Source organism: Ambystoma mexicanum, chromosome 1p, assembly GCF_040938575.1.
Source record: "Ambystoma mexicanum isolate Mex_15411 chromosome 1p, UKY_AmexF1_1, whole genome shotgun sequence".
In the NCBI taxonomy this organism is placed as follows: Eukaryota; Metazoa; Chordata; class Amphibia; order Caudata; family Ambystomatidae; genus Ambystoma; species Ambystoma mexicanum.
The window spans coordinates 706,899,491-706,914,247 of record NC_090921.1 but is presented as its reverse complement, the minus strand read 5'-3'; the positions used below and the strand labels follow the sequence as shown (position 1 = coordinate 706,914,247).

The following is a 14,757-nucleotide window of genomic DNA, read 5'->3' as shown; positions in this document are numbered from 1 at the left end:
GAATCTGAGGGCGGCGATACCCTGACACACGGAACAGATACTGAATGTGAAGAACAAATAGGCTCATAAGTGGTCGGGGGATTGGGAGTGCGGTGTTTATGTTGTTAAATGTGTTTAATTATGTTTTGTTGTATTGTTGTTTGGTTTGAACAAAATAAAAATCTTGTTAAAAAAATAATAATAAATAAATAAATAAATAAATAACTATTAAATTAACAAACTACGTTGCCTCTGCAGCACTTCCACTCTTGTGCAGGGGCAAAAGAGAGGGAGAGCACCACACTCGTTCGCTCTTAATACTCTGCACGAGACCCCTAGACCCAACACTTCCTGTGCCAGGCGGCGATGCCTGAAAATGACGCCCTTGCACCACCCGGTGCCACGTTGCTTCTCACAATCTCCTGTTGTCTCACCCCCCTTGGCCCGCCACCACGCCTTACAAGCGGCAACCGTGGCTATGCACCAGCACTGCTAATTTTGAGCAAGGGGGACCCCAACTTCATATTGAAATGGGCCCCAGACATCTTCAGCCGGCCCTGATACAGCCTGTCACCCGCCAGATGTTTGCCCTTAAACTCCCAAGACCCCAAACCATTAGCTGTGCTTTTTTAAGCTGATGGGGCTTGTAGGACAAACATCTACGGGTTACAGGCTTTTTACCCCTGCCATATTTTACTTGGGGGGTCGCACAGAATTCATTTACGACTGATAAGGGGAGAGGCGCGTGTCCGTGTATTTAAAAGCCCCCAAACATCCCTTTCAGGTGGCCACAATCTTTGTGGCAGGTGCTCTCTTCTTCAGGGGAACTTTTCTCCTTTAATATTTGGACCCCTGTTCTCTGAATAATAGCAGGCTGGTTAGGCCAGTGTCTTTCTTTTTTTGCATGGGAGCATATTTATTTCTATCTCAAAGTTTGTTTGTATAGGGCCTCAGCCAAGAAAGTCCCGAGGCCGCATATGTCTGTGAAACTCTGCAAGTAAATGAGTGAGCAAGTAATTGAATGGAACACATTTATGAAGACGCGTTTGCAACATAGCGGCCGTTCCGTGGATTATATACTTGGTTGTATAAAACATGGTGGGGGGTGCGTATTCCCTCAACTGTTCTGTGCCTCTGTGAATGAAGATGAGGTGGTTATGCCTGACATTCTTCGCCGCTGACATCGTAAGGAGTTTGCGCATAAATACGGCCCCGGATCTTGACGTACGATTCGAGATTGACACCTGCCCATTGCTGACACCTGCCCATTGCTGCTGACAGTAATGACTATGTTGTTTCATTGCGGTTGCAGGGCCCAGCTCCACCCTGCCTGCTCGCCGGCCTCTGCCAGCGCAGCGCGTGCTCTGGGTGTGCTGGGTACCAGCCGCGCTTGTGAAGATGCTCCTGCAGGCCTTTGGAGGGCAGCATTGGTGCTGCTGAGCTGCCAGCATCCCCCTTGCTCTGCTGCTGCTAAGCGATGCTCATCCTTTCCCTTATTCCTTCATCCTCTCGCGCGCGCTCTCTCTCTCTGTGCCTGCGTTTGGGGGGTGGGGGGGACGCAGCTTGCCTCGGTGCTCCCTATCCTTACCTAGGGGTGTGCGACAGACTCCGGGGGGAAAAGTGGCACCTCCCATAAGAGGGACAGCACACCTCAGCTAAAGGCTGCTTCTGCCGCCGAAGCTCAGTGTCTGCAAAGGTGCGCTGCTCGCCTCTGAAGCAAGGGGGGCGCGGAGCCGTGCCTGGCACCCATGCCACCCCCCTGCCTGGCGCTTTTCACGAAACCGGGGTAAGTTGGACCTGGCAGGGCCGCCTGGCAGCGGAAACCAATGGACTTGGGCGAATCCCGGGTTCCCCTCGGCTTTCGGTCGCTCTGGGGACGATGCACCTCGTCGTGGATGACGAGGAGGACCTGCAGGCAAGGGCGTTTGAAGGAAACGTGAGGACACCTTGAGGAAGCTCGCGACTCCCAGGCCCCGGCATGGATCCTGAGTCGGGCAACCGAGGCCAGCCCAAGGCCGGCCTGGCCAAAGAGGGGCGCAGGGCCAAGGGGAGCCTGCACTCGCTGGCCAACAGGGCGTCCCAGGACAGCGAGACGGGGGACAAGCAGCCCATCGTGGACGGGGAGGCCCACCTGCCCTCGGAGGACGCGGCCACCGTCTCCAGTGGCAAGAGCTCTACCTCGGGCCCCAGCCAGCCGGCCCCGGGCAGCCAGGGACAGGCCGAGCCCGCCTCCGGGGTCTCCTCGCCGGCCAAGACCTCCCTGGAGAAGCAGGCCGGGGAGCCTAAACTCGAGGCGGGGGAGCAGATCCTGCCGGACGTGGAGGACCCAAACTCCAGCCAGTACACCTTCATGCAGAGGCAGTTCGGGGCCATGCTGCAGCCGGCCATCAACAAGTTCTCCCTGCGCATGTTCGGCAGCCACAAGGCCGTGGAGATCGAGCAGCAGCGGGTGAAGAAGGCGGGCTTCTGGATCATACACCCGTACAGCGACTTCAGGTAAGGCGGCCACCAGCCCTCCAAGCCCTCGCTGATTACCCCGCTTAATGACTCTGCGATTCGCCCGTTTCTAAGCAAACGCGGCTTTTCTGATGGTGCTCGTACAGCCAGTGTATGAAGCCAGTTGACCAGGATCACACATACACTGTGTTGTATTGAGATGGCAGACATTACACCTCAGGCCTGCGGGCCCGGCCACAGCCAAGACCACTAGACTATCATCTCCTCCACCATACCACATCGCCATGATTTGGTTACTGCTAAAGTTCTAAATACCTACTGAAGTCACGTCAAAGCTCCTAAATGGAAAAGAGGACTGTGTGTGTGTGTGTGTGTGTGTGTGTGTGTGGAGGGGGAGCAAATATGAGAACATGCAGAACGGTAAAGATTACCATTCACAGTAATTCGTGTGTTGCATTGCAGATAATTGCAAGAACCAGGCCACACATTCACTGCTAAGTAACGTGCCAACTCAGAGACCACATCTAACTACACCCCACCCCTTCCACTTCTAGACCACCACTAAGGCCCACCACCACTAAGACCCCTTTCTGCATCTAGAGGTACCTAGACATAAAAGTACTTGTGGGTACGGTGGCTGGGCCACAGTGTCCCGTTTAGTTCTTGAAATGCCTTAAGGTCTGGGTACAAATCTCATAAGGTAAGGACTCCCCTAAAACATGGGGTGCACCTGCACGCCCCAAGTTCGAATCCCGCCACTGGGCTGATACATTAAAGCACTAGAAAATAGCAATGTATAAAAGGAGCTCCTTTCACACACCTAACGGGACATAAGGCGGAGTCACACCTGTCAGCATTTGAATCTTCGACCTGCAGATTACAAAGTGCTCTGTGCAGCAGGTGCTCTCACTCACTGATTTATCTTGGCGCGAAGTACCTATCTAACACCTCATGCAGGCCAATCAACACGCTTCTCCTTTTCCTGCCTTGGACGATATTGCATTTCTTGTGTAATTATAGACAGCAGAGCGCTGGGCTCTTTACCGAGGCCCCCAGCCCTGCCCGGAGGAAGGCGATAATTTGATTTTGCAACGCCTGCCATCCTGGCAAGTTGGGGCAGCGGTGATGCTTCTGGGGAACAGTATGGGCTAAAGATGCCTGTTTGCATCCACCCTCCTCCCCTAGCTTTACCCCTCATATGAGGGAGGGCGCCAACACCCGCAGGAGACATTTCCAAGGACAGCAGAGTCCGTGGATATAAAAAGGCGGAGAATGAGGGGGGCCTCAGCTAGAACATCCTGCATGTCCCCCCACACCCCCTTCAACATCCCCCTACTGACAGGGATAGCGCATCTTCAGTGGCACAAGGGGGGGGGCGGTGAAGGATAAATGGGCCTTTCGTTTTACAGAGACATCCTCTGTGCCCCCTCCCTTCCTCTTTGCATTGCCCTCATCAGACCCCCTCCTTGCCATAGGTGAGAGCGGGCACCTGCCGGAAAAGCGCGCCCTCCAGGGCAACCCGGCATACAGGAAAGAAAGAAGTAGGTCAGGCCCATGCAGGGGCCTCCTTTGCCAACCACCTCTCTCTGCCACCCCCTCCTCCTTCCCTAACTCCTCGTCTCTGATTCTTGCACTGATTGGAACTCTGCGCTCCACGTCCAGGAGCAGATGGCCGCGTGTGGATGCGCTTCCCAGACTCTCACCAGCTTGCACCCCCACCCCCGCGACCCCCCCGCACCCTCACCCCTTAATTGCACATGAATACATGCCCCCACCTTCATGGGTGCCATTACATGAGCATGTCCAATCTCATTACCATAACAATGGCCAGTAAAGGAGTTGAACACACATGAAATGGACTTGTGCCTTGCTGCTTAAAATACGTTTTCATGTTAGCCAACGTAGGCTTTTTAGTTTGGGATGACCGTGGGCAAAGCCATTCAAATGTACATTGGCTTTCTGATTGGTATAAGGAAATAATGTAATGTGTCTCTCTGTTTCCTGTTTAGTGCATGCATGCTAACTGGCTGTTTTGGGTTTTAGCACTTAAAAGAACCACCTTGCGGCCGAAACATAGAGAAGAGAGAAAATAAGGGTGTTGAGAAACAGTCCTTCCACTTCATCACAGTCCTTCCTCTCCTTCTTCACAGTCCTCCTTTAGCAAAGTCCTTCACCGTGGTCATATTCATTCCCCTTCATCACAGTCCTTCCTTCTCCTTCTTCACAGTCCTCCTTCAGCATAGTCTTTCACCGTGGTCACATTCCTTCTCCTTCATCACTGTCCTTCTCCTTCATCGGTCTTTCTCCTTCACAATCCTTTTTCAGTAATTCTCCTTTGTCACAGTCCTTACCCTGTGCCAGTCCATTATCCCAGTCCTTCCTCCTCATCACAGTGCCTTATCACAGTCCTTCCTTCTTCTTCACAGTCCTCCTTATTCACAAACCTTCAGTCCTTCTCCTTCATCACTGTCCTTCTCCTTCATCAGTCTTTCTCCTTCACAATCCTTTTTCACAGTCATTCTCCTTTGTCACAACCCTTACGCTGTGTCAGTCCATTATCCCAGTCCTTCCTCTTCATCACAGTACCTTATGTTATGTTATGTTATTTTTGCACTTATATAGCGCCTTATATACCATTGGTATGATCTGAAGGCGCTGGTAGGTTGAACGCCCTTGGGAACCGAAGTTCTGGTCAGTAGAGGGAGAAGAGACAGTCCAAAGGTGCGTGTGCGCATCTGGTATGTGTGCAGCTGGTGCGAAATTCCTGTGGTAGCTGCTTCCTAGCGGTAGGTGTGGTGGCTGATCGGTCAGGAGTATGTGTTCGATCTGGCCGGAATTATCCAGACTGAGAGTGGCAGCGTTAGGCCTGAGGAGAACGCCTGGCTGGGGGTGCGACACCAGCAATGATTACTTAGAGTGATGGGGAGTGAGCGGCAGATGTTGATATGAGAACAGTTATACCGAATGGTGTCATAGTATCTCTGTGTTCTAGTTGAGTGGTGGTGTAAGGAGAGAGTAAGCGTGGGGTGTGATATGAGGTATGCTCTTTTAAAGGATCCATGCATTCCAAGGCGTAATACGGCGGACGTCTTGCAATTCTGCAATTCGTCCGCTCTCCACCCTCATCAGCTCTCCACACTCCTCCGCTCTACACACTCCTCCGCTCTTCACACTCATCCGCTCTTCACACTCATCCGCTCTTCACACTCATCTGCATTTCGCACTCATCCGCATTTCGCACTCATCCGCTCCCCATACACATTCACTCTCCACACTCATCCGCTCTCCACACTCATCCGCTCTTCACACTCATCCGCTCTTCACACTCATCTGCATTTCGCACTCATCAGTATTTCGCACTCGTTCGCTCTCCATACACATTCACTCTCTATACTCATCCGTTCTCCACACTCATAAGCCCTCCACATTCATCGGCCCTCTACACTCATTGGTCCTACACACTCATCTGCCAACCGCGTTAATTCCTCTACACTCGTCCACACTCTTCCGTTCTACACCCTCGTCTGCTATGTACCCTCATTCGCTATACAGACTCATCCGTTATATACATTTATCCGCTCTATACACTTATCCGCTCTATACACTTATCCGATTTCTAGACTCATCCGTTCTTCGTACAATTGGGCACACTTCTAACACAGATGGTCACAGCTTCTAAATGCAATTGGGTATACTTCTAATGCAAATGGTCACAGCTTCTAAATGCAATTGGGTACACTTCTAATGTAAATGGTCAAACCTTCTAAATTCAATTGGGTACACTTCTAAATTCCACTTTCTCAGAGAGGCTATTTGGCACAGTTTCTAAATGAAATTGGGTACACTTCTAATGCAAATGGTCACAGCTTCTAAATGCAATTGGGTACATTTCTAAATTCAACTTTCTCAGAGAGGCTATTTGGCGCAACTTCTAAGTGCAATTGGGTACACTTCTAATGCAAATGGTCACTGTTTCTAAATGCAATTTGGTACACTTCTAATGCAAATGGTCACTGCTTCTAAATGCAGTTGGGTACACTTCTAAATTCAACTTTCTCAGAGAGGCTACTGGGCGCAACTTCTAAATGCAATTGGGTACACTTCTAATTCCACTTTCTCAGAGAGGCTATTGGGCGCAATTTCTAAATGCAATTGGGTACACTTCTAATGCAAATGGTCACAGCTTCTAAATGCAATTGGGTACGCTTCTAAATTCCACTTTCTCAGAGGGGCTATTGGGCGCAATTTCTAAATGCAATTGGGTACACTTCTAATGCAAATGGTCACGGCTTCTAGATGCGATTGGGTACACTTCTAACGCAGATGGTCACAGCTTCTAAATGCAATTGGGTATACTTCTAATGCAAATGGTCACAGCTTCTAAATGCAATTGGGTACACTTCTAATGTAAATGGTCACACCTTCTAAATGCAATTGGGTACACTTCTAATGCAAATGGTCACAGCTTCTAAATGCAATTGGGTACACTTCTAATGTAAATGGTCACACCATCTAAATGCAATTGGGTACACTTCTAATGCAAATGGTCACAGCTTCTAAATGCAATTGGGTACACTTCTAATGTAAATGGCCACACCTTCTAAATTCAGTTGGGTACACTTCTAAAGCAAATGGTCACAGCTTCTAAATGCAATTGGGTACACTTCTAAATTCAACTTTCTCAGAGAGGCTATTGGGCACAGTTTCTAAATGAAATTGGGTACACTTCTAATGCAAATGGTCACTGCTTCTAAATGCAATTGGGTACACTTCTAAATTCAACTTTCTCAGAGAGGCTATTTGGCGCAACTTCTAAGTGCAATTGGGTACACTTCTAATGCAAATGGTCACTGTTTCTAAATGCAATTTGGTACACTTCTAATGCAAATGGTCACTGCTTCTAAATGCAGTTGGGTACACTTCTAAATTCAACTTTCTCAGAGAGGCTATTGGGTGCAGCTTCTAAATGCAATTGGGTACACTTCTAAATTCCACTTTCTTAGAGAGGCACTTGGGTACACTTCTAAATTCCACTTTCTCAGAGAGGCAATTGGGTACGCTTCTAAATTCCACTTTCTCAGAGGCTATTGGGCGCAGCTTCTAAATGCAATTGGGTACACTTCTAAATTCCACTTACTCAGAGAGGCTATTGGGTGCAATTTCTAAATGCAATTGGGTACACTTCTAATGCTCACAGCTTCTAAATGCAATTGGGTACGCTTCTAGATTCCACTTTCTCAGCGAGGCTATTGGGCGCAATTTCTAAATGCAAGTGGGTACACTTCTAATGCAAATGGTCACAGCTTCTAAATGCAATTGGGTACACTTCTAAATTCCACTTTCTCAGCGAGGCTATTGGGCGCAATTTCTAAATGCAATTGGGTACACTTCTAATGCAAATGGTCACAGCTTCTAAATGCAATTGGGTATACTTCTAAATTCCACTTTCTCAGAGAGGCTAATGGGCGCAATTTCTAAATGCAATTGGGTACACTTCTAATGCAAATGGTCACAGCTTCTAAATGCAATTGGGTATACTTCTAATGCAAATGGTCACAGCTTTTAAATGCAATTGGGTACACTTCTAAATTCCACTTTCTCAGAGAGGCTATTGGGCGCAATTTCTAAATGCAAATGGTCACAGCTTCTAAATGCAATTGGGTACACTTCTAATGCAAATGGTCACAGCTTCTAAATGCAATTGGGCACACTTCTAAATTCCACTTTCTCAGAGAGGCTAATGGGCGCAATTTCTAAATGCAAATTGTCACAGCTTCTAAATGCAATTGGGTACACTTCTAAATTCCACTTTCTCAGAGAGGCTAATGGGCGCAATTTCTAAATGCAAATGGTCACAGCTTCTAAATGCAATTGGTTACACTTCTAATGCAAATGGTCACAGCTTCTAAATGCAATTGGGTACACTTCTAAATTCCACTTTCTCAGAGAGGCTAATGGGCGCAATTTCTAAATGCAAATGGTCACAGCTTCTAAATGCAATTGGGTACACTTCTAATGCAAATGGTCACAGCTTCTAAATGCAATTGGGTACACTTCTATAGCAAATGGTGCAGTTTCAATGGTGGCTATTGAGCACACTTCTAAATGTGGCTTTCCACAGACAGGTTATTTTGCGCACTTCAAGATGTAATTTTTAAGGGAGGCTATTGGGCGCATATTTAAATCTACTCATACATGTATAGATTCAAGTTTCCAAGTGCAAGTATGCTACAGCAATGATTGTAAAACAGAGTTAATGCTTTGTTAGATGCATGGTTGGGTAGTATGGCGTGAAGTGATTGCCTCAGGCCCTGCCCTTCCCACACTTACTTATTGTTGGCTTCTTGCTTCTCCTGCGGATACCTGCAGATACGGTTGTGAGCTGTCTCTGTATGAGCTGTCCTTTGTCCCAGGGTCCTTAGTCGCAGGGGGCTGCCCTGGGAAGGTCTGTAATGGCTGGTGACTCAGGGCCTGCTAGCCAATCAGGGCACGGCCTGGAGAGCGCTGGCGACTTAACCAATCAGGGGAGGTGGGCGGGCTGGGAGGCGGGAGGGAAGGAACAAAAGTAGTGGGGAGAGGGATCGAGCACGAAGGGACTGGGCTCCAACACACGGCCAAAAAACAAAATTAATTAAAGCCTTGGCACGGACCAAGAGGGGCTAGATTTCAGGTCCACTCACCTTGCACCGACACATATAAGGATGCGTGCACGGAGAGACCACGGCTGTTAGGCCCAAAGCACACGGAGCAGGCTACCAATCAGGGGAGGTGGGCGGGCTGGGAGGTGGGAGGGAGGGAACAAGGAAGTGGGGAGAGGGATCGAGCACGAAGGGACTGGGCTCCAACACGGCCAAAAAACAAAATTAAAGCCTTGGCACGGACCAAGAGGGGCTAGATTTCAGGTCCACTCACCTTGCACCGACACAAATAAGGATGCGTGCACGGCGAGACCACGGCTGTTAGGTCCAAAGCACACGGAGCAGGCTACCAATCAGGGGAGGTGGGCGGGCTGGGAGGCGGGAGGGAGGGAACAAGGAAGTGGGGAGAGGGATCGAGCACGAAGGGACTTGGCTCCAACACACGGCCAAAAAACAAAATTAAAGCCTTGGCACGGACCAAGAGGGGCTAGATTTCAGGTCCACTCACCTTGCACCGACACAAATAAGGGTGCGTGCACGGAGAGACCACGGCTGTTAGGCCCAAAGCACACAGAGCAGGCTACCAATCAGGGGAGGTGGGCGGGCTGGGAGGCGGGAGGGAGGGAACAAGGAAGTGGGGAGAGGGATCGAGCACGAAGGGACTGGGCTCCAACACACGGCCAAAAAACAAAATTAAAGCCTTGGCACGGACCAAGAGGGGCTAGATTTCAGGTCCACTCACCTTGCACCGACACAAATAAGGATGCGTGCACAGAGAGACCACGGCTGTTAGGCCCAAAGCACATGGAGCAGGCTACCAATCAGGGGAGGTGGGCGGGCTGGGAGGCGGGAGGGAGGGAACAAGGAAGTAGGGAGAGGGATCGAGCACGAAGGGACTGGGCTCCAACACACAGCCAAAAAACAAAATTAAAGCCTTGGCACGGAACAAGAGGGGCTAGATTTCAGGTCCACTCACCTTGCACCGACACAAATAAGGATGCGTGCACGGAGAGACCAAGGCTGTTAGGCCCAAAGCACACGGAGCAGGCTACCAATCAGGGGAGGTGGGCGGGCTGGGAGGCGGGAGGGAGGGAACAAGGAAGTGGGTAGAGGGATCGAGCACGAAGGGACTGGGCTCCAACATACGGCCAAAAAACAAAATTAAAGCCTTGGCACGGACCAAGAGGGGCTAGATTTTCAGGTCCACTCACCTTGCACCGACACAAATAAGGATGCATGCACGGAGAGACCACAGCTGTTAGGCCCAAAGCACACGGAGCAGGCTACCAATCAGTGGAGGTGGGCGGGCTGGGAGGCGGGAGGGAGGGAACAAGGAAGTGGGGAGAGGGATCGAGCACGAAGGGACTGGGCTCCAACACACGGCCAAAAAACAAAATTAAAGCCTTGGCACGGACCAAGAGGGGCTAGATTTCAGGTCCACTCACCTTGCACCGACACAAATACGGATGTGTGCATGGAGAGACCACGGCTGTTAGGTCCAAAGCACACAGAGCAGGCTACCAATCAGGGGAAGTGGGCGGGCTGGGAGGCGGGAGGGAGGGAACAAGGAAATGGGGAGAGGGATCGAGCATGAAGGGACTGGGCTCCAACACGGCCAAAAAACAAAATTAAAGCCTTGGCACGGACCAAGAGGGGCTAGATTTCAGGTCCACTCACCTTGCACCGACACAAATAAGGATGCGTGCACGGAGAGACCACGGCTGTTAGGCCCAAAGCACACAGAGCAGGCTACCAATCAGGGGAGGTGGGCGGGCTGGGAGGCGGGAGGGAGGCAACAAGGAAGTGGGGAGAGGGATCGAGCACGAAGGGACTGGGCTCCAACACACTGCCAAAAAACAAAATTAAAGCCTTGGCACGGACCAAGAGGGGCTAGATTTCAGGTCCACTCACCTTGCGCCGACACAAATAAGGATGCATGCACGGAGAGACCACGGCTGTTAGGCCCAAAGCACACGGAGCAGGCTACCAATCAGGGGAGGTGGGCGGGCTGGGAGGCGGGAGGGAGGGAACAAGGAAGTGGGGAGAGGGATCGAGCACGAAGGGACTGGGCTCCAACACACGGCCAAAAAACAAAATTAAAGCCTTGGCACGGACCAAGAGGGGCTAGATTTTCAGGTCCACTCACCTTGCACCGACACAAATAAGGATGCGTGCACGGCGAGACCACGGCTGTTAGGCCCAAAGCACACGGAGCAGGCTACCAATCAGGGGAGGTGGGCGGGCTGGGAGGCGGGAGGGAGTCAACAAGGAAGTGGGGAGAGGGATCGAGCACGAAGGGACTGGGCTCCAACACACGGCCAAAAAACAAAATGAAAGCCTTGACACGGGCCAAGAGGGGCTAGATTTCAAGTCCACTCACCTTGCACCGACACAAATACGGATGCGTGCACGGAGAGACCACGGTTGTTAGGCCCAAAGCACACGGAGCAGGCTACCAATCAGGGGAGGTGGGCGGGCTGGGAGGCGGGAGGGAGGGAACAAGGAAGTGGGGAGAGGGATCGAGCACGAAGGGACTGGGCTCCAACACACGGCCAAAAAACAAAATTAAAGCCTTGGCACGGACCAAGAGGGGCTAGATTTCAGGTCCACTCACCTTGCACCGACACAAATAAGGATGCGTGCACAGAGAGACCACGGCTTTTAGGCCCAAAGCACAAGGAGCAGGCTCCCAATCAGGGGAGGTGGGCGGGCTGAGAGGCGGGAGATCCTTCCTTCTTCTTCACAGTCCTCCTTAATCACAAACACTCAGAGTCTTTCTCCTTCATCACTGCCCTTCTCCTTCCGCAGTCTTTCTCCTTCACAATCATTTGTCACAGTCATTCTCCTTTGTCAGACTCGTTCCATCTCTATCGTTCTTCTTTACAAACCTTCAGAGTTCTTCTTTGCCACTGTCCCTCCTCTTCATTGGTCTATTTTCTTCACAATCCTTTTTCACAGTCATTCTTGGTCATCTCAGTCCTTCCTTCTCTATCATCACATTCCACTTTTTTCATAGTCCTTCTTCATCAAAACAGTCCTTCCCCTTTGTCACTTCCCCTTTCCCTCATAACACCCCTTCTCCTTCGCACAATATTAGGAACATTCATTCACCTTTGCTCCAGTTATTGTCCTTCATGAGTCCTTCATCACAGCCATTCACCACAGTTCTTCACCCTTGTCACAGTATTCTTTTTCCATCACAGTCCTTCTCCTTCTTCACAGTCCTTCACCTGTATCACACTCCATCTTCATCACATTCCCTCTCCTTCATCAGAGTCCTTCATCACATTCCTTCTTTCCTCTTAGTACTTCTTCATAGTACTCTGTCACAGTCTCTCGTTTGCCAGTCCTTCTCCATCAAAGCCGTCAGTCCTTCATCAAAATATGTTTCTTTCCTCGCAATCCTCCATCACAATACGTTTTTTTCATCTGTCATTCATTGCATTCCTTCTCCATTATCACTCCTTCGTGACAGTATTTTCGGTTCATCACAATTCTCTCATTTTATATGCCATATTTCTTATTCATAACAGTCCTTTTCCTTCCTTACTATAATTTTCTTTCACCACAGTCCTTCCTCCTCATCCCTCTCCTGCTGCATCACAATCCGTCTCCTTCCTCACAGTCCTTTTCCTTTTTCACAGTCCTTCTCCTTCATCACATTCCTTCATCACAGCCTTTCTCATTCATCACAATCCTTCATCATATGCCTTCCCCTTCATCACAGTCCTTTGCCACAATCCTTCTCCTTTGCTACAGTCTTTCATCAAAGTCCTTCTTTGTCACAGTTCTTCATCTTTCTATCACCCTGGCCATATTCCTTCACCATTTTCACAGCCCTTAATTTCAGTTCTTCACCTTCATCTCAGTCCTTCTCCTTCATCTCAATCCTTCTCCTTTGTCACAGTCTTTCATTGTTAATCCACCTTCTCCCCAGCCCTTCATCATAGCCTTTTGCCTTTATTATAGTCAATCATCACAGTTCTTCTCCACGGTCCTTCTAATTTCCCACAGCCCTTGCCCTTTGTCAGTCCTTCTCTGTCTTCACCATTTTTCGTCAACCCTTCTCGTTACTAGCCCTTCATCACACTCCTTCTCCTTCATCTCTCCTTCATCACATTCATTTTCCTACATCACAGTCCTCCTTTTTCATCACAGTTCTTCATCATTCCATCAACCTAGTCACATTCTTTCTCCTTCATCACAGTCCTTTGTCACAGTCCTTCTCATTCTAGTTCGACTGTCTCAGGCACAATCTGTCATTCAGTGTCACTCGCCATCTCCCTCTCTTTGACCCCCCCCTTTGTATTGCTTTATATTTCTTCTCTTCCGAAGAGTGGAGCATAATCTCCACAAGCTGGAAAACACCTACACTGTGCAGATATAATAGGGTGGCTCATAGAGAACTCCCCGTTCGACATACACCGCACAGACTATTTCAATGATGAGGCTGGCCGTGTTAGGCCACCTTTCACTCATGGACATTGTCTCGGTGGAAGGAAGGACGAAGGGATTAAGCGTGTCCATGAAATGGCAAAACAAATGTAGACAGGAAGGATGGTCAGTAGGTAAGGCCAGAAGGATGGAGGATCAAATGAAAGAAGGGGAAAAGTCAAAGGTAGGAAGGATTGATGAAAGAAACCAATGTTGAAAGTAGTGCAGAAGAAAGAATAGAAGGAGGAATTGATGGAAGGACAGTAGGATGGGAGGAAGGATTGAAAGTAGATAGACACGAAGAAGGAATTCATGAAAATTGGAAAGAGGCATGAAAAAAGGTAAAGGAAGAAAGTGTCAAGAAAGATGGAAGGAATGCAATAAAGGCTGCAAGCAAGATAGAAAGAACAGCAGGAAGGCAAGAAGAAAGGATGCATTGTTGGTAGATGGAAGGCAGGGAGTCAGGAAGTAAGAAGGGAGACCTGATGAAAGAAAAGAAGAAGCAAGCAAGGAAAGAAAGAAGGATTAAAAGAAGGTAGGTGGCCAGCAAGGCAAGCATGAAGACAGACACACAGAATGGTAAACAGGTGGGACGGCAGGCCGACAGAAAACAAACTCGCTAGACAAGAAGACAGACAGGAAGGGAGGTTGGCAAGTAGGCAGACAAGCAAACAGGAAGCAGAAGAGGAAGATAGAAAGTTAGAAAGATAATAAGGCAGGCAGGCAAGCAGTCCACCCTTTGCTTGCTGTAGGGCTGCTTCATGATGTCATCAGTGTTGGAAATAGAACAATCCTTCTCTCTTGAGAACCCACCTGCTGTCGGGGTGGGGGTGGGGTGGGCAAGGGAATACAGTGATGAGGCAGGTTTAAGGTTGAAGCCGTGTCAGTCAAGTTATGTTAATGTTAATGTTAAAGGACATTTGTACCGTGCACTATCACCACCGGAGTGGTACCCTGGGCTCTGGCGGCTCTGAAAGAGGGAGGGAGGGGGAGTTAGTAGGAGGAGGGTGGAAAAGTGCAAGAGTGCAGTGATGTGCTGTTGGCAGCATCAGCCCGATGGGTCCGTTGGCTGGGCCTGGGGTGTTTGCGGCCGGTAGTCGTCGTGTACAGTTGTCCGAGTCTATGTGTTTTGTTTTGTTGTTGCGGTGTAGTGAAGTTTGTGCGGTTTGTTGTGCTTCAGGTTTGTGGTTGTGTTTAGTTTGGAGTTTGAGAGGTGTATGCAGATGAGGAAATTGTTAGTGGAATTGGT

At 49.6% G+C, this 14,757-nt stretch overlaps 1 protein-coding gene across 2 annotated transcripts in view; it reads left to right on the top strand.

The window, feature by feature from the left end:
• Positions 1-1,490: 1,490 nt before the first annotated feature.
• HCN3 (hyperpolarization activated cyclic nucleotide gated potassium channel 3) overlaps positions 1,491-14,757 on the top strand; it is a 560,500-nt gene continuing 547,233 nt past the window's right edge. For both annotated transcript variants that reach the window (XM_069650083.1, XM_069650079.1), the window contains exon 1: positions 1,491-2,475. In XM_069650083.1, coding sequence (XP_069506184.1) covers positions 1,958-2,475 — 518 coding nt within the window. In that variant the 5' untranslated portion in view covers positions 1,491-1,957. The remainder of the gene's footprint in view (positions 2,476-14,757) is intronic.